At 39.6% G+C, this 20,027-nt stretch overlaps 1 protein-coding gene across 1 annotated transcript in view; it reads left to right on the forward strand.

The window, feature by feature from the left end:
• Positions 1-20,027, forward strand: part of LOC144371266 (uncharacterized) — a 137,918-nt gene that overhangs the window by 73,037 nt on the left and 44,854 nt on the right. Inside the window, exons 4-5 of the mRNA XM_078033674.1 lie at positions 4,095-4,202; positions 5,600-5,688. Of these exons, the coding sequence (XP_077889800.1) occupies positions 4,095-4,202; positions 5,600-5,688 (197 nt within the window). The remainder of the gene's footprint in view (positions 1-4,094; positions 4,203-5,599; positions 5,689-20,027) is intronic.

The raw sequence follows: 20,027 nt of genomic DNA on the forward strand, positions 1-20,027 counted from the left end.
ATTTAATCCCTGGGGTTGGGGCTCAGGGTTAATGCACCTGCCTAGCACATGTGAGGCACTGGGTTCAATCCTCAGCACCACATAAAAATAAATATATAAAATAAAGGTACTCTGTCCACTACAACTAAAGAAAACAAAAAAGGTGAATCCCTAAAGGGTAGTGATGGCACATGCATGTAACCTGAGCTGACCTGGAAGCCAAGCCTTGAGGGTCACAACTTTGAGTCTAGCCTCACTAACTTGACAAGACCATATCTCAAAGAAAAATAGAAATGGAATGATGACAGAGCTCACTGGTAAACCATACCTAGGTCCTGTCCTCAGGATCACAGGGGGAAGTTTTTAATTCCTATCTTTATTCTATGAGTTAAGGTCACCACAAAAAAAGAAGGTGGCTTAGGGATAATGTATATTTTCTAAAAACAAGCCATGTTAAATGTTCAAGTGTTCACATTTTTTAAAAAATTCCCAAGTATTTTGCTTTTGATATTATGGTCAGTAGAACTGTCTTTATTTTTATGTTTGCTACTTATTTTCTTATGCACATAAATAACTGATGATATTAAATTTTATTACTGTACTGATCTCATCTGTTGCTTCTAATAGTAATTAGTGAACTTCTACATTAAAAATATCCACTTAAAATTTACTTCTACCTCATATTGGAAAACCACAAAAGTTAGACGGCAAGAAACAGAAGTAAGTTGCAATAACCCTTCGACAAAGGCAAAGATACTGGTGAGAATCTCAGAAGAACTCTAATCTCTAAAAGTCAAAATCCAAGTGAAAGAGACAATAATCTCTCACACACACAAGATTTTATTCTTTTATTGTTGAATAAAATTCCATTGTATATAAATGATGCATATTTTTTATCCATTCATCCACTGAAGGGCATCTAGGTTGGCTCCACAGGATAGCTGGGTAAAGTGGTTGTTCCACTCTCTAATTTCCAAGGAATCTCCATACTGCTTTCCATATTGGCTGCACCAATTTCCAGTTTCACCAGCAGTGTATGAGTGTACCATTTTCCCCACATCCTCGCCAACACTTGTTGTTGTTTGTCTTCATAATAGCTACCATAATAAAATTTTTATTATACTAAAATTCACCAAGACACACACACACACACACACACACACACACACACACACACACTCGGGTTTTGCTTTGGTGTCTCTGGACAAGACCAGAGTAGGAACCTACAAACACAATGTAATCCTACTACCAGTTAAGAGTAGAAATTCGTCCATGGGCAGGCCTCTGGAGTCACCCACAGCATTTCTCATAAACCTGAGGATCAAAGGGGTGTGAGGCCTAAAGATGTCAGAGAAGACTCACTGTTTTTCTCCCCCCTTCTTGATAGTGATTTCTGGACCAATAAACTTTGCTCTACTTTGATTACATTTTATGTATTATCTAAAATCCTCTTGCAAGAACACAAGAGCCAAGAAACACAACATAACTTTTGTGTCCCTGGGATCACGACCAGCTACAGTGTCAGATCTTTTATTGCTTTAGTTATTTCCTCACTTCATTTGATCTATTTATTAATACAGGTGGACACCAGCAACAGCTCTAGGTCCTGTTGGAAGGTAACAGTCACACACCTATACACAGTATACTAAGGGGAGACTGTTGAAACAGGAATTCTGACCCTTCATTGTTCATGAAGACTCACCCAGTGTCAGAACTTTGAATATTTTATTTTCAGGCAGGGTCTTGCTAAGAGGCCAACTGTGGCCTCAGACTTGAGATCCTCCTGAAGCAGCCTTCCAAATTCCTGGCCTTAACGACATGTGCTACCAAACCTTGTCCTTTGCTTATTAAAAAAACTGCATGGCTGCTAGTTACCTCCCTCCAGTGATGAATGTGATATCAGACCCAAAACAATAAAAACCCCACACAATTCCAAAGCTCAAGTCTGACTTTTGCTGTGTGAGGTTGTGTAGTGGGAAGGGATTTCAGGGAGAGAGAGGGACATCAGCTCAGAAAAAGAAGGTTCCTTGGTTTTCAAAGGAGAAAACAACTTCATCATTGTCAGGTGCCTGAACAGACCTATTTAGAAAACACATGCACATTCAGGAAAGAACGTGAGGGGCCAGGGATTCAGTGAGGTTGGTAGTGTGCTTGCCCTGCGTGCACAAGGTCCCAGGTTCAATCCCCAGCACCACAAAAAGCAAAAAGGAAAAACGTGAGAAAGCCCTAAAGGGTAAGACAGCAAATACGTGGTCTGAGGTGTTGCTATTTGAAGAGGGACATTTAAGTGAGGCTGGACTAGAGATGGGGCCAGAGCAGAGTTCTGTAATTTCTCACCCATTTTTCTAAGCTTGCTCATATCATGCTAGTATATGGGGGTCCAGGAAGCTGGTCTAGGAGAAATGCTCCAATGCAGGGAGTTGCTTTTCTTTTTTATTTTAAATCTGATCTTTATTTATTTAAAATAGTTTTTATTTGGACAGTATACCTTTATTTTACACATTTCTGTTTAATGTGGTGCTGAGGATTGAACCCAGTGCCTCACAGGAGCTAGGCAGGATCTCTGTCACTGAGCCACAACCCAAGTCCCTTGTTTTTAATTTCAAGTTTTTGTGGGCATTCCTGCATTCTGGTGATTTATGAATCTTTTCCTTTGCGGTTCAGAGTAACTTTCTTCTTGGTATCCCAACATTTCTGCCTTAACCAGACGTGTTCCACAGTTCTTTATGGACCTCAAGTGTTGCTAGAGGAATAATTAAATGATCATTTAGTTATCAAAGCAAATAGGGCAGTGTTTTAAGGAGAGAAGTTTTAAGAGAATGCTAATTATTAGATTTCTATTTTTACTTATTTATTTAGCCATGGACTCATATGGATTTGCAGTGATCCACAAACCAGCAGATTTCAGAAACTTTTCATGTTGACAACTCTTTTCAAATGATTTCATTCGGATTGAGGCACATTTGACTGAGGGTAAACATTAAGATGCTTTTAAAGTGCTCATGAATTTTCCTGGCTAGAATATTGCAGAGGGTTTTGCCAGTGTTCTCACCACTTTGTTTATCTCATTGGTGTTGAAAAACCTCCCAGATGCAAGGAATGCACCCAGAGGCAAGCTCCTGCAGGTTGCCACCTACAGACTCCCACACCCACTGATCCAATTCTCAGTCCCCCATTAATTGGGTGTCGGGTGCTGTTGGATTGTTAATTATTGGGAAAACCCAGGGTTTTGCCCCCAAGGAGCCCAAGGTTTAGCTTGTTGGTATTGGAACCACTGGGTTAGTTATTCACTTTTCCTTGCCTCTCAAGACAAATCTGAGCTCCATCCAGGGACCTATATCTAGTGGCACTGGTAGCTTAGGAAAATCTTTCATTTGGGTTAAGAAAACTAACAGCAAGAATAATTTCCCTCATTGAGGAAGGAGAATTTCTGGCCCAAAAGTGTCCCCAGCTCTTTCCCTCTTCTCACCCACATAATCTTCTCCTCATCCTGGGAAAGACAACTGTGTACTGCTCATCCCTGTAATCCTGGGCATGTGCCTTGACTTTCTCAGTCTTTCTTCAAAAGAAATGTTCCCAATTCACAAATGCAGCAAAACTTGTTCCCCAAAGACCTAGTCTGTTGTTACTGAGAAACAAAAGTCAAAAATACTGAAAATGGGGGCTGGGACTGGGGCTCATCCATAGAGTGCTTGCCTAGCACATGCAAGGTACTGGGTTCCATCCTCAGCACCACAGAAAAATAAATGGATAGATTAAAGGTATTGGGTCCAACTACAACTAGAAAATATATTTTAAAAAATAAATACTGAAAAGGCAATGTATCTAGCAATTAGGAAAATGCAAATTAAAACTGCACTGAGATTCCCTTTCACTCAAGTCAAAATGGCATTTATCCAGAATACAGTACAAATCATGCTCACCCACATGAATGGGGTCCTACGGAGAATAATGTATATTTTATGCTTGGATAATTTTACCAAAATGGACTCTATGGTCATGTATAACTAAGAAGAACCAACAAAATAGAAAAACATAAAACATACTAAACAGGACCATAGGACCAAATCACACTCGGATGAGGAGTGTGATTTGGTCCTATGGTCCAAATTTAGGTACATTACAGAATTTTCTAAATCGCAGTGGAGATTCAGGGTGCTGCATGGAGAACAAAGGACCCCACCCCCGCTTTTATCTGCAAGAGCTGGGGTCCCAGAGGGCAGGTAACCTCGAGGCCTCCATGATTAATTAAGGCAGAGAGGAGCAGGGTGCATTCGAATCTACGGAGTTATTTACCAAATTAGGAAAACCTGGAATTGGCTTTCCTGGACTCCCAATCAAACCCAAATTGTTTTTCATTAATAGACAGACCCTGGAGCCCCCCTTAATGAGAAGTCTTCTCTGTATTACGTGACTTTTTGCACCACTGAATTGGGGGGACAAGACCAGAGCTCGCTTTGGAAACACATTGGCTTTGTTTGCATCAAGACAAGCAGGAAGGGTCTGTCTTCTTTCTTTTCTTTCTTTTTTTGTCAAGTGCAGAGTATTCAGCTGATATAAGGATGCACACCTGGGCAGGGGGTCTCTGGTTTTTGGACGAGGCAAGATCCCATTTCCTGGGATCCAGGGGACTGGTGGGAACCAGGGAGAGCACTCAGGATGGCCTTGATCTGTGCAAGGCTGTTATCCTGTTGCCACCGCAGGTATTTCTCTCAAAAAGAAAAAAAGAAAAAAAAGTGTCACACGCCTGTCATTGCAGCGTCTAGGGAGGCTGAGGCAGGAGGATGGTGAATTGAAAGCCAGCTTCAGCAAAAGCAAGGTGCTAAGCAACTCAGTGAGACCCTGTCTCTAAACTTCAAGCTAGGGCTGGGGAAGGGGCTCAGAGGTCGAGGCCTCTGAATTCAAGCCCCAGTGGCCAGAGGGAGAGGGAGTCCGGATGCAGCTGGGGTTTACCCAGGTCTGCTCTCTGGGGGTCTCTTCTGTGCTGATGTCCTTACTCTGCCTCCAGCTCAATGTGGGTTCCAGATATAGATTCAACTCAGCTGGAGGAACATCAGCTCTCAGGCTGCCAACCCGGTGAGAACCTCCTCCAAGGGGCCTGCCAGCCCCCCCCCCGTCCCCCCTCCCCCCCATGAGCCTCCACCAGTGATGGCCGTGATGCACTGGACAGTTTTTACAGGGCGAAAGGCCAGTTCTGCTTGGAGAATTTTGCACAGATGAACAGAGGACAAGTCAGCCTCCCTAGAACGCTCTGGGTAGTCTTATAATAGGAGGAGGCCCAGGTGGTGAAACTTTCAAGAAATGACTTCAATTTCCTAACATCAAAACCCAACAGAACTTAGAATTCTGGTCATCCCAACCCTAATCCAATGCCCAGACCCCAAAAAGAAAGGAAAAAAAGCTGCACCCAAACCCTGCCATTCTGGCCTCCTTCTTGCCACTGTCACTCAAAAAGAAGGGGGCTCAGGCTGGGGAGAGCGGAGACTGACTGATGCCCTGTCCAATCAGAAGCCCCCATGCTGAGCGCTGTCCAAACCTGTGCGCAGCCAGAGAACAGGGGGCGGGCCTCCGCGCTCGGGATGGGATTTATTTTTCCCGGGTCTGTGCAGTTGGCCTCCAGGCTTCGTGGTGCCCGGGATCCTGGTTGGCCCTGCCATGCAGGGGCTGAAGCAACCCAAGGCAGGCTTGTCTGCTGGGCACCAGGAAATGGTGAGTGTGCAGTGGCACCTGGTGCCTGGACAGGGAGGCTCCGGAGGGAGGCGGGGCAGGGAGGCCATCAGGTGGGACCCACAGTGGCAGGAACCTGAGTTGGCCGACCCCGACTCCGGGGACTCTCCGCATCCACAGGCCCAAGCCCATTAGGGACAGCGCCCCTCAGTCTCCATGGCCAGCCGGGTGGAGAGCGTGACAGTGGCGGAGACCCCTCCAGCCTCCCCATCTCTTGGGGTAGCCTCAGCCCCTGCTCCAGTCCTAAGTGGCAGGTGAGCTTGGCTGCCCAGCGTCTTCCTGGGTTGTGGTGATTGACAGGTGGAACCAATAATCAACTGCAAGCCAGGGGATGGCGCACACCTGTCATCCCAGTGGCTGCGGGTAGGGGGCTGATGCAGAAGGATTTCGAGGTCAAGGCCAGCCTAGGCAAGTGGGTGAGGCACTTAGAGACTCAGGGAGACTCTGCCTCTAAATAAAATTCAAAATAGGGCTGGGGATGGGGCTCAGTGGTTGAGGGCCTCTGAGTTCAATGCCAGGTACCCCCCCCAAAAAAAAAAAATTCCAATCTCCAAACACCCTTTTCCTGCAGGAGGGGAGCTGCAGTGAACAGGGACCTCGCTTATTCCTGAGCTAGTTTTGTGGAGTTTTTTTGTTTGTTTGTTTTGTAGTTAACAGAAGGGTGCCTTACCACTCAGCCATGTCCCTGGTAGTTTTTAGTTTTTATTCTGATCGCGGGTCTAGCTAAGTTGCTGAGATTGGCCTTGTTAGGGTTGGATTGATAATGACTTTTCCGTTGCAATTTAAGTATAGGATTTCCACATCCACGTGGGTTCATGGGTGGACTTTATTGACGTCGTGATTCCTAGATGATAATTGTAACAGTACAGCTCCACAATGTACATGTTAGGTAATAACTTTTTTTCTCTTATAATTCAAAAGTTTCTTGGTTAAGTTTACATATATTTAACTTTGTGGATGAATTTTAGGACTGGATGCTTCCATTAAGAGTAAAGCATGCTTGATTGTTTATTAGTGCATCAGAGTTATACGTAATACCTCATGAATATGGCACCCGTGTAAAACTGACCCATGGTATTTTATACTATTTTTAAGCTGAATGTACCATGACTAGTAATGTATCATCCTGGTCCTATGAACTGATTTCAGCAAGTCCCTGCGGCGGGGGTCTATCATGTGTCTTTATTAGAAAAACAGTTTCTACAAAGAGTTAAGAAGCACCTAAACTCTTTCAGTTTATTAGAATTCTTTTGTTTCCTATCATCATTGATACTATTTAATTTTGTCTCTGATAGGATTTTATTTTACATTTCTCGGGTTTCTAAAGATGTTGAATTCTTTTTATTCTCATTATTGAACAAATGGGTATCTCCTGTACAAATTGGCAGCTCAAGTCATCCCCCTGAATTTCTTCTGTGGTGGATTTCAGAGTGTTGGGACCGAGAGAATCACCAGTTCATGGGCCCTTTTTCTACCCAAGGGGGCTGGGATCTGCAGGGGTCTCAGGTTTTTCTCACCCCTGAGGTTTTCATTCTTTTGGGGGGGCATGGGGAGCATAGTGGATTGAATGCAGAGGTCCTTTCCCACAAGGCTACATCCCTCGTACTTTCTATCATTTATCTCCTGACAGATGCTGAGATGCTGAGTCTGACCTTGCAATTATACCTCAGCTTCCTGAGTGGCTGGGATTACAGGGGTGGCCCTCCTGCCTGGGGCCCCCTGAATGTTCTAAATGTAAGAGAAGAAAAATGTCAGATCCAGAACCCCGTCTCCCAGACGAAACCTGTAAACATGTATCAATGAATTCCTCAAATTCCAGTCCCCTGTCCCCAATGTAATAAAATAAGAAGCAAAGGTTTTCTTTTCTGTTTATGAGCATTTTACATAAGAGAAAAGTACACCCAAAACCACTTGACATTTGAAAAAATGTGTGAGTTTGTGTGTGTGTGTGTGTGTGTGTGTGTGTGTGTGTGTGTGTATTTGTGCATGTGTATTCTCCCTTCCACTGCCAGGCCAGACACCTTGTCAGAATGTCTTTGGGCTGAGTGTCCCCCTGTGGACTGCATGTCCCAGGGGTCTCATGCCCTCTGTGATATTTTCCTGGTCCTGATTTGGCTCTGCCTGACACGAGGATCCCACACCTGGCACATCTGAGGTCTCCTGAGCGTCTGGTGCATATTAGCCACCTGTTGACCTATGAGCAGGTGCATTTAGGGGAAGTAGTTTCACAGGGGAGTAGGTGATGGCCCTGCAGCTGGGAGGAGTCTCCTTATCCAGAAGCCACTTCAGATGTTCCCTCGTCCTGGCTCCTGTGGATCCTGGAACAGCGATGGGCATGCAGCCATTTATGAACACACTGGTTCAAGTTCCTTTGGAAATGCATCCAGAGTGGTTGTTGTTCTGTTAGCTTTTAAAGAACTCCATGCTGTTTTTGAAAATGGATGCACTGAGCTTATATTCTAGCCTTTTATGAGCAGGTCTCTTTCTCCATATCCATGTCATTGGAGGACTGGTTCCTTTGACTGTTTGATAGGAGCCTTTCTCACAGCTGCACTCAGACTGAGAAGCTGTCCTACTTGGCTGGGGGCTGAATTCCTGATGCAGTTGGTTAGAACCCAGGCTGCCTGTGGTAACTGCAGGAAGGTGGTGTGAGCCTATTCCAGAAAGAAACAGGGAGCTGTGCTTTTGACAGCTTTTGCTTCCCTCCTGGGAGGGGGGATCATAGTCCAGGGAAGTGCTTGCACACTAATGTGAAGCCCCTCCTTTCTGAGATATGCACATGCACAGTTGCCACTGCTCCCAAAGCTTGGTGGGTTAGGATCCAGTCTATGAGATGGGAAAAATATGGGGACCCTGAGTGCCTGGAGATCCTTCTTCCAGAAAGAACTGGCTAGACCTGGAGTTATTACTGAGGTAGGGGGGAGAGGGCTCAGGCAGGGCTGCTGGGTGGACTGCATTTGTCATGTATACCCTTAGAGACTGGCTAGGGAGGAGCTCACCTGTTAGCAGCCACAGTTTGCAGATCATGCTGCAAATCCCTTCTAGGGATAAACTGGGACCCTTGATCTCACTCCCCTTCTGCAATTGTCCCATGGATAAAGCACATGACCCTCCACAGCCATTGAAAATCACCCGCTTTCTCTCATCCTGATACTTGTGTATATCCAGCTCTTTCTTCTATGAGCACCAGACAAATTCTGTTTCCAGCTACAAGTCATTTCGTTTCCCATGTGCTTCATTTGTGATGCCAATCAGTTTTCCTCTTAAGTGGGTGACACTGGATGGGGGTATTCTGTCCCAATTATGTGGCACATTGCTCAAGGCAGGACTAATGCCCACGTGTCCCCCAACTTTGCCTGCCCTTTAGATGGTAGAGATTTTCTGAGTGGTCCAATGCATAGGTCTCTCAGTCCATTACAACTTTATTTAAGAGGGACTCAAAACAGAAGTAGGTGTTTATTTGTTGTATCCATGTGTGAAGGGAATCCAGGAGCCTCCTATTCTGGTATAATTTTGAAACATAATCCTACTCAATATGTGCTTCTCTGGGGTGCTGGAGAGTAATTCAGTACCACGCACGTCCTGCAACCAAGCCCTACCAGTGCTCTGAACCTCCAGTTCCCAGACAACCCTTCATGTTGGGTTGTCCAGTTCATTTACATCAAATTCTCTGCTGGAGACGGTCACATTTATCTAGGCCTTTTCAATGCACTTCATAATAAAAATGACATTTACATACATATGGATTCATCTATGAAATTTCTACTTTGTGAGTTTTTTTGGTCCTCAAATTTCTGCAATATGATAATTTTATAACATGCATTAGTGCCTGGTAATGATAGCTCCTTCTTTTGCTCTTAGAGTTCAGAATTCTTGGCTAATTTCATATCTATTCTACCTTCCAGGAGAATTTTCAAACTGTTTGCTTTGGTCCCTTCTTCAATTACAAGGAAACCATCGTGAAATTTTGATGGGGTGTTGTCATAGATGAACCTGAGCGGAGCTGTCCTCTGTATAATGAGGAGTCCTATCATCTATACCCAGGATGTGTAATTCAGTCTGTTATGTGCTGATCTGTATTTGTATTTTTTTTCAAATTCTGCAGATGTATTATTTAAGTATGCTCATATGTGAAATGTGACATTTATGTGACAGCTATATAAAACTGACATGGTGTTCTAGTATTTGTCAAACTGTATGAAATATGGCAAACAAAATGTGGGTGATTGCCAGAAATGGTTATTTTCCGTAGTTTATTATTTATCTATTACCAAATGGACATGCTCTGTCACCAGGCCCTGGGTCTCTGCTCTGGAGGAGTGTGCTGTGTCTCCATATGAACAGGTGCTGTAGGGTCCACATCTGTTTCTGTGGACCTTCATGATAACCCACATGTTCTTCAACACTGTCTCAATTTTTGTTCAATGTGACTTTATGGTGCAGTCCCTCCTTTCTTAAGACGTTGATTGCTTTGTGATGAAGGGTCATTTAGATACCTGCTATTTGAAGGGGCTTTTCATGGCTCTTGCCTGTGTTTCTCTTGTAGTCTCTGTTCTCCTTTCTTAGAAGAGTTTGGTTAAAGGTGAGGCAATTGGTTTCTTTCATCTGTCACTTCTCCTTGTTCTCTTTAATGGAGTCATTTGAGGAATAGAATTTTTGTTTTCATATATACAATTTATAAATTTAAAAATGTTTTTTTTTTTGTAACTTTGAAAAAGACTTTTTTTCATTCTTTTTTTCCTTTTGTGAAACTGGGGATTGGAACCAGGGTGCCCTGTTACTGAACACTATCCTCAGTCCTTTTAAAATTTTTATTTAAAAAATTTATTTTTTTCTTAATTTTTAAAAATTACTACTTCCTATTTATTTTTAAATTTAGGCAGGGTTTCACTCAGTTGCTAGGATAAGCTTCACAATTGTGATCCCCCTGCCTCAGCCTCCAGACCACTGGATATGTCAGGTATGTAGCACCAAATGCATCCTATCTCAGTCAGTTTCTTTCTTTATTTTTTTTATTTTTTTCTCTTTCTTTCTTTTTTAGATGTTCTTTAGATCATGATTTTTTATGGGTTTTATTATTTTTTTAAATACATGACAACAGTGGAATTCATTACAATCCTTATTTCACATACAGCACAATTTTTCATGTTTCAAATTTTCATGAACTTTGTATAAAGATGTCCATCACATTTCATCATCCTTGCTAATCCCCTGTGCCCTCCCTTTCCCTTCCACCCCTCTGCCCTATTTAGAATTTATCTATTCCTCCCATGCTCCCCCTCGCTAACCCACTATGTTTCAGCCTCCTTATATCAGAGAAAATGTTCGGCATTTTTTTTGGGGGGGAATACGCTGACTTCACTCAGCAATATCTTCTCTAACTCCATCCATTTACGTGCAAGTGTCATGATTTTGTTCTTTTTTAATGATGAGTAATATTCCATTGTGTATATAAGCCACATTTTTTATCCATTCATCCACTGAAGGGCATCTAGGTTGACTCCATAGTTTAGCTATTGTGAATTGTACTGCTATAAACATTGACCTGGCTGTGTCCCTGTAGTGTGCTCTTTTTGTTTCTTGGTATAGTCTGAGAAGAGAAATAGTTGTGTCAAATGGTGGTTCCATTCCCAGATTTCCAAGGAATCTCCATACTAATTTCCAAATTTACTGCACCAATTTGCAGTCCCACCAGCAGTGTATGAGTGTACCTTTCCCCCCACATCCTCGCCAACACCTATTATTGTTCGTCTTCATAATATCTGCCCTTCTGACTGGAGTGAGATGGTATCTTAGAGTGGTTTTAATTTGAATTTCTCTGATTGCTAGAGATGATGAACATTTTTTTATATAATTGTTGATTGATTGTATATCCTCTTCCAGAAGTGTGTTTTCAGGTTCTTGGCCCATTTATTGATTGGATTATTTTTTGGTGTTAAGACGATTGAGTTCTTTATATACCCTAGATATTAGTGCTCTATCTGGTGTATGAAAGGTAACAAATTGCTCCCAGAAAGTAGGCTCTCTATTTTATTGTTTTTTTCCTTTGATAAAAATCTTTAGTTTCAATTCATCCAATGTGTTGATTTTTGGTTTTAATTTCTGTGCTATAGGAGTCTTATTAAGGAAGCTGTAGCCTAATCGCACATGATGGAGATAAGGCCTACTTTATCTTCTCTTTGGAGAGTCTTTGGTTTAATTCCTAGATCCTTGACCCATTTTGAGTTAACTTTTATGCATGGTGAGAGAGAGGGATTCAATTTTATTTTGTTGCATATGGATTTCCAGTTTTCCCAGCACCATTTGTTGAAGATGATCTCTTTTTTTCCAGTGCATATTTTAAGCACCTTTGTCTAAAATAAGATAATTTTGGTTTTGTGGGTTGGTCTCTGTGTCCTCTATTCTTGGCTATTGGTCTACCAGCCTTTTTTGATGCCAGAACCATGCTGTTTTTGTTACTGTGGCTCTGTAGTATAGTTTAAGGTCTGGTATAGCAATGCCACCTGCCTCCCTTTTCCTTCTAAGGATTTCTTTAGCTATTCTGGGTCTCTTATTTTTCCAGATAAATTTCATGTTTGCTTTTCTATTTCTATGAGGAATGCCATTGGGATTTTGATCAGAATTGCATTAAATCTGTAGAGTGCTTTTGGGAGTAGGGCCATTTTGATAATATTGATTCTGCCTATTCAAGATCAAGTTAAATCTTTCCATCTTCTAAGGTCTTTGATTTCTCTTTAGTGTTGCATAGTTTTCATTGCATAGATCCTTGACCTCTTGTTGATTCCCAAGTATCTTTTTTTATTGAGGATATTTTGAATGGGGTAGTTTTCCTCATTTCTGTCTCAGAGGATTTGTCACTGATATACAGAAATGCCTTTCATTTATGGGTGTTGATTTTATATCCCGCTACTTTGCTGAATTCTAGTTCTAGAAGATTTCTAGTGGCGTTTTTGAGTCTTCTATGTACAGAATCATATCATCAGCAAATAGTGCTAGGTTAGGTTCATCTTTTCCTATACTTATTCTTTAATTTCTTTCATCTGTTTAATTGCTCTGGCCAGTGTTTCAAGAACTATATTGAATAGAAGTGGTGAGAGAGGGCATCCCTGTCTTGTTTCAATGTTGGAGGGAATGCCTTCAGTTTTTCTCCATTTAGAATGATTTTGGCCTGAGGCATGGCATAGAGAGCTTTTAAAATGTTGAGGGAAGTTCCTTTTATCCCTAGTTTTTCTAGTGTTTTGAACATGAACGGGTGCTGTATTTTGTCAAATGATTTTCTGATTTGTTGAGATGATCATAAGGTTCTTATCTTTAAATCTACTGATGTGATGAATTACATTTTTTGATATCTGTATGTTGAACCAACCTTGCATCCCTGAATGAATCCCACTTGATCATGATGAACCATCTTTTTGATATGTTTTTGTATTTTATTTGCCAGAATTTTACTCAGAATTTTTGCTTCTGCTTTTTAGAGGTATTGGTCTGAAGTACACTTTCTTTTTTGTGTTTGTCTGATTTTAGAATGAAGGAGATATTGGCCTTATAGAGTAAGTTTGGAAGTGCTCCCTTTTTTTATATTTCATAGAATAATTTGAGGAGTGTTGGTGTTAGTTCTTCTTTGAAGGTCTTGTATCTATTGAGTCCTGGGCTTTATTTATTTATTTTTTGGTTGGTAGGCTTTTGATGGTATCTTCTATTTCATTGCTTGAAAATTATCTGTTTAACTTATTCAGTTTGAGTAAGTCACATGATTCTAGACATTTGTTGATGACTTCAATTTATTGTGTTTTATTGCCGTACAAATTTTCAAAATAATTTGTAGTTATCTTCTGTATTTCTCTAATGTTCATGGTGATATTTCCTTTTTCATCATGGATTTTTAGGAATTGGAGTATTTCTCTCCTTCTCTACGGTAGCATGGATAAGGTTTTATCAAATGTATTTGTTTTTCAAAGAGCGAACTTTTCATTTTCAAAATTTAAAAAAAAATTTAAAATATATGGCAGCACAATATATTACAATTCTTACTACACATATACAGCACAATTTTTCATATCTCTGTATATAAAGTATGTTGATATCAATTCATGTGTTCATACGTGTACTTTGGAAAAGGATGTCTATTGTATTCCACCATCCTTGCTAATCCCTTTCTCCTCTCTTTTCCTCCCACCACACTGTCCTATCTAGAATTCATCTCTTCCTCCCATGCTCCCCCTCCCTACCCCACTATGAGTCAGCCTCCTTATATTAGAGAAAACATTCAGCAGTTGTTATTTTGGGTTTGGCTAACTTAGCATTATCTTCCCCAATGTCACCCATTTACCTACAAATGCCATGATTTTATTTTCTTTTATTGCTGAGTAATATTCCATTGTGTAGAACTGCCACGTTTTCTTAATCCATTCATCCACTTAAGGTCATCTATGTTTGCTCCACAGTTTAATTCTTGTAAATTGTGCTGCTAAAAACATTGTGACTGTGTCCCTGTAGTATGCTGTTTTTAAGTTCTTTAGGTATAGACCAGGGAGTGGGATAGCTGGGTCATATGGTGGTACCATTACCAGTCACTTTGTCAATTTTTATTTGCTTCTTTTGTTCCAATTTCATTGATCTCACCTCTGATTTAATTATTTTCTGTTCTTTACTGTTTTTGGTGTTGATTAATTGTTTTTCCAATGGCTTTGAAATATAATTTTAGGTCATTTATTTGACTTTTTCTTTTTTTAAGGAATGAACTCCATGCAATAAGCTTTTCTCTTAGTAATGCCTTCATAGTGTCCCAGAGATTTTGATATATTGTATCTGTGTCCTCATTCACTTCTAAGAATTTTAAAATCTCCTCTTTGATGTTTTCTGCAACCCATTGTTCATTCACTAGCATATTATTTAGTGTCCAGGTGTTGGAGTAGCTTCTATTTTTATTATTGATTTCTAATGTCATTCCATTATGATCTGATAGAATGCAGGGTAGTTTCTTTACTTTTCTGTATTGCTTAGAGTTGCTTTTTGCATGACATATGGTCTATTTTAGAGAAGGATCCATTTGCTGCTGAGCAGAAAGTCTCTTCACCTGTTGAAGGATGATATATTCTATGTATGTCAGTTAAATCTAAGTTGTTGATTGTATTATTGAGTTCCATAGTTTCTGTCTGGATATTGTTTGGAAGATCAATCCAGTGGTAAAAGAGGTGTGTTAAAGTCACCCAGAATTATTGTCTTGTGGTCTACTTGGCCCTTAAACTTGAGAAGCGTCTGTTTGAACATAGATGCTCCATTGTTTTGGGGGGTGTGTATATTTATAATTGTTCTGTCTTGTTGGTGTATGGTTCCTTTATGCAGAATGTAGTGTCCTTCTTTATACCTTTTGATTAACTTTCAGTTGAAGTCCACATTATCTGATATAAGAATGGAAACCCCTGCTTGCCTCCAAGTCCACGTGAGTGGTATGTGTTTTAATATTTATTTTTTTGTATATGGACACAATACCTTTATTATTTAGTTTTATGTGGTGCTGAGGATAAAATACAGAGCCTCACATGTGCTAGGCGAGTGCTGTACCACTGAGCCTTAGTCCCAGCCCCAGCCTGAGTGATATTTTTTTTCCAACCTGTCACCTTCAGTTTGTAGGTGTCTTTTCCTATGATATGAGTCTCTTGGAGGCAGCATATTGTTGGTCTTTTAAATCCAGTCTGCCTGTCTTTTGATTGCTGAGTTGGAACTAAACTTTCAGAGTAATTATTGAGACAAGATTTGTATTCCCAGTTATTTTTGTTTATTTTTGGTATTTAACTAAGTCAGTTTCTCTCTGATAGCTTTTTCCTTTAGAGTGATACTACCCTTTTCTGATTTTTTATTGTTGTTCATTTCCTCCTCATGGAATATTTGCCAAGGATGTTCTGTAGTGCAGGTTTCTAATTGTAAAATCTTTTAATTTTGTGTATGATGGAAGGTTTTTATTTTCTCATAAAATAACATCTGAATCGAAATCTAATTGCTAATCAAAATTTAATTTTTCTGGGCATGCTTCTTGATTGGCATCCATTTTTTTCAGAGCTAGGTTTATATTGTTGCAGGATCTTGTAGATTTCAGCGTCTCAGTTCAGAAATCAGAGATCCTGATTGGTTTTCCCCATATGTAATTTGATTCCTTTCTCTTGTGGCTTTTGAAATGCTCTGCTTCTCCTGTATCCTAGGTATTTTCATTATGATGTGCATTGGTGTAGACCTGTAGTGATCTTGTTCATTTGATGTCCTATACGATCCTTGTATTTGATTTCCCAATTCACTCTACATGTTTGGAAATTTTTCTGGTATTATTACATTGAATAGATTGTCTATTAGTGTAGTTTAGACCTCTATGCCTTCATCTATACCAATAGTTTGTAAATTTGGTCTTTTCATATTATCTCACAATTCTTGAATCTTCTGCTCATGGTTTCTCACCATCTTCACTGGGGTCAACTTTATTTTTTCAAGATTATATACTTTGCCTTCAATGTCAGAGGTTCTGTCTTCCAAGTGATCTATTCTGTTGGAGATGCTTCCTATTGAGTTCTTAATTTGGTTTACTGTTTCCTTCATTTCAAGAATCTCTGTTTTTTTTTTTTCAAAATCTCTATGTCCTTATTGAAGGAATCTTTTGCTTTCTGTATTTGCTTATGTAACTATTTATCAAAATAATCCTTTGCTGCCTGTATTTGCTCTCATATCATCCTTTAATTCACAGAAAATTGTGTACCTTCTCCCATTTATCCTGCTATTCTGACCATGGATTCTAATAATGTAACATCTTTGTTTGGGGTACATTCTTTCTTGGTTTCTCATGTTGTTCATGCGTCTTCCCTTTCAGGTCTGTTTTTAAGATATATAGCCATGTAGGCTTATCGTTTCCCCAATGGGTTTCAATACCTTTTTTTTAAAAAATTTATTTTTTTAAATACACGACAACAGTGGAATGCATTACAATTCTTATCACACACATAGAGCTCAAATTTTCATATCTCTGTACAGAAAGTATATTCATGCTAATTTATGCCATTATATATGTACTCGTTTCTTTCTGCAATACAAATCGTAATAATCATATATATCACAATTTTTTATATCTCTGGTTCTATATAAGGTACGTTGGCACCATTTTGGGTCTTAATACATGTACTTTGTATAATGGTGTCATCACATTCCACAATCACTGCTAATCCCCTGCCTCTTCCCCTCCCCTCCAACCCCTCTGCCCTATGTAGAATTCATCTATTTCTCTTAAGCTCCCTCTCCCTACCCCACTATAGTCAGCCTCCTTATATCAGAGAAACCATTCAAAATTTATTTTTTGGGTTAGCCTCACTTCACTTCTCCATTTACTTGCAATTGCCATGATTTTATTATTGCTGAGTAAAATTGTATTGTGTATATATGCACCATATTTTTATCCATTCATCCACTGAAGGGCATCTGGGTTGGCTCCACAGTTTGCTATTCTGCATTGTGCTGCTATAAACATTGACATGGCTATGACTCTATGGTATGCTGTTTTCAAGTCCTCTGAGAATAGTGCGAGAAGAGGAATAGCTGGGTAAACTGTTTTTTTCATTCCCAGATTTCCAAGGAATCTCTATACAGTTTTCCATGTTGTTTTCACCAATTTGCAGTCCCACCAGCAGTGTATGAGTGTGCCTTTTCCCTTGCCAACAATTTTTGTTTTTCTTTATGATAGCTGCCATTCTGACTGGAGTGATATGATATCTTAGAGTGGTTTTGATTTGCATTTCTCTACTTGCAAGAGATGATGAACATTTTTTAAAATATTTGTTGATTGATTCTACATTCTTTTCTGAGAAGTGTCTGTTCAGGTCCTTGGCCAATTTGTTGGTTAAATTATTGTTTTTTTTTGGTACTTAGCATTTTGAGTTTTTTATATACTAGACATTAGTTCTCTATCTGGTGTGTGAGCCTACAGGATGTAGGCTCTCTGATCACCTCAGATTTTTTTCTGAGAAGAAACTTTTTAATTTTAATCCATCCCATTTTTTGATTCTTGGTTTCAATTCTTGTGCTATAGGCATTTTATTAAGGAAGTTGGGGCGGCCTAGCCCCATGTTATGAAGATTATGGCCTACATTTTTGTCTATTAGATGCAGAGTCTCTGATTTAAATTGTAGGTCCTTGATTCCCTTTGAGTTGAGTTCTGTGCATTGTGAGAGATAGGGTTTTAATTTCAGTTTTTTGAAAATGGATTTCCAGTTTTCACAGCACCATTTGTTGAAGAGGCTATCTTTTCTCTAATGCATGTTCTTGGCACCTTTGTCCAATATAAGATAATTGTAATTTTGTGAGTTAGTCTATGTGTCCTCTATTCTATACCATTGGTCTGCCAGCCTGTTTTAGTGCCAATACCTTGCTGTTTTTGTTATGATTGCTCTGTCTTATAGTTTAAGGACTGGTATAGTCATACCACCTGCTTTGCTCTTCCTGCTTAAAATTGCTTTAGCTATTCTGGGCTTCTCTCTTTTTCAGATGAATTTCATGATTGCTTTTTCTATTTCTATGAGAAATGTCATTGGGAGTTTTTCATAATTGCATTCCATTAGTATAGTGCTTTTGCTTGTATGGTCGTTTTGATAATATTTATTCTGCCTATGCAAGAGTAAGGTAGATCTTTCCATCTTCTAAGGTCTTCTTTGATTTCTTTCTTTCTGTAGGTTCTGTAGGTTTCCTTGTATAAATCTTTCACCTCTTTATTAAGTTGATTCCCAAGTATCTAATGTTTTCTTTTTTTGAAGTTACTGTAAATGGGGTAGGTTTTCTTATTTCTTTCTTGGGGCTTTGTCACTGATATCCAGAAATGCCTTTTTTTAATGTGTGTTAATTTTATATCCTGCTGCTTTGCTGAATTCATTTTTAGTTCTAGAAGTTTCTGGTGGTACTTTTGGGGTCTTTTAGGTATAGAATCGTATTGTCGGCAAATAGTGCTAATTTAAGTTCTTTTCCTGTAGTTATTCCTTTAATTTCTTACATCTGTCTAATTGCTCTGGCCAGTGTTTCAAGAAATATGTTGAATAGAAATGGTGAGAGAGAGCACCCCTGTCTTGTTCAACTTTTTAGAGAGAATGCCTTCAGTTTTTCTCCCTTTAGAATGATGTTGGCCTTAGGCTTAATGTGGAGAGCCAGTATGATGTTGAGGTATGTTCCTGTTATCTTAAGTTTTTCTAATATTTTAAACATGAAAGGGTGCTCTATTTTGTCAAATGGCTTTTCTGTGTCTCTTGAGATGATCATATGATTTTTATTTTTAAGTCTATTGATGTGATGAGTTACCTTTATTGATTTCTATATATTGAACCAACCCTATATTCCTGGACAAACCCCACTTGATCTTCGTGCACGCCCTTTTTAATATGTTTTTGTGTTTAATTTGGCAGAATTTTATTCAGAATTTTTGAATTTATGTTCATTCAAGATATTGGCCTGATGTTTTCTTTCTTTCATTTGTCCCTGCCTGGTTTGGGAATCAGGGTGATATTGGCCTCATTGAATGAGGTTGGAAGTGCTGCCTCTTTCTGTATTTTCTGAAATAAATTGAAGAATATTGGTATTTTGAATTTCTTCTTTAAAGGTCTTGTTTAACTCGGCATTGTATCCTTCTGGGCCTGGGCTTTTCTTGGTTGATAAGCTTTTGATGGCTCTTGTATTTCATCATTTAATATTGGTCTGTTTAAATTGTGTATGTCTTCCTGGTTCAATCTGGGCACATCAAATGACATAAGAAATTTGTTGATGCCTTCAATTTCTTCTATTTTATTGTGGTATACATTTTCAAGATAATTTCTAAATATCCTCTTTATTTCTGAGGTGTCTGTTGGGATACTGCCTTTTTCATTATGTATGCTGGTAATTTGAATTTTCTCTCTCCTTCTCTTAAGTAGCCTAGCTAGGGGTCTGTCAGAGAACCAACATTTTGTCAAGGTTTAATTGTTTTTTTTTTAATTCAACTTCAGTTCTAATTTTAATTATTTCTTGCCTTCTACTGCTTGTGCTGTTTATTTCTTCTTCTAGGGCTTTGAGATGAAGTATGAGATTAATGATTGCCTTTTTCTTCTTTTAAGGAATGAACTGCATGCAACGAAGTTTCCTCCTAGTACTGCTTTCATGGTGTCCAAGAGCTTTTGATATGTTGTGTCTGTGTTCTTGTTTACCTCTAAGAATTTTTTAATCTCCTCCTTGAAGTCTTCTGTGACCCATTGTTCATTCTATTGTACCAAATTGATTCATTCGTTGAACTGCTTATAGAACTTGAAATATTTCAAGTTTGTCTTTTC

Source organism: Ictidomys tridecemlineatus, chromosome 16 (assembly GCF_052094955.1).
Source record: "Ictidomys tridecemlineatus isolate mIctTri1 chromosome 16, mIctTri1.hap1, whole genome shotgun sequence".
Classification (NCBI taxonomy): domain Eukaryota; kingdom Metazoa; phylum Chordata; class Mammalia; order Rodentia; family Sciuridae; genus Ictidomys; species Ictidomys tridecemlineatus.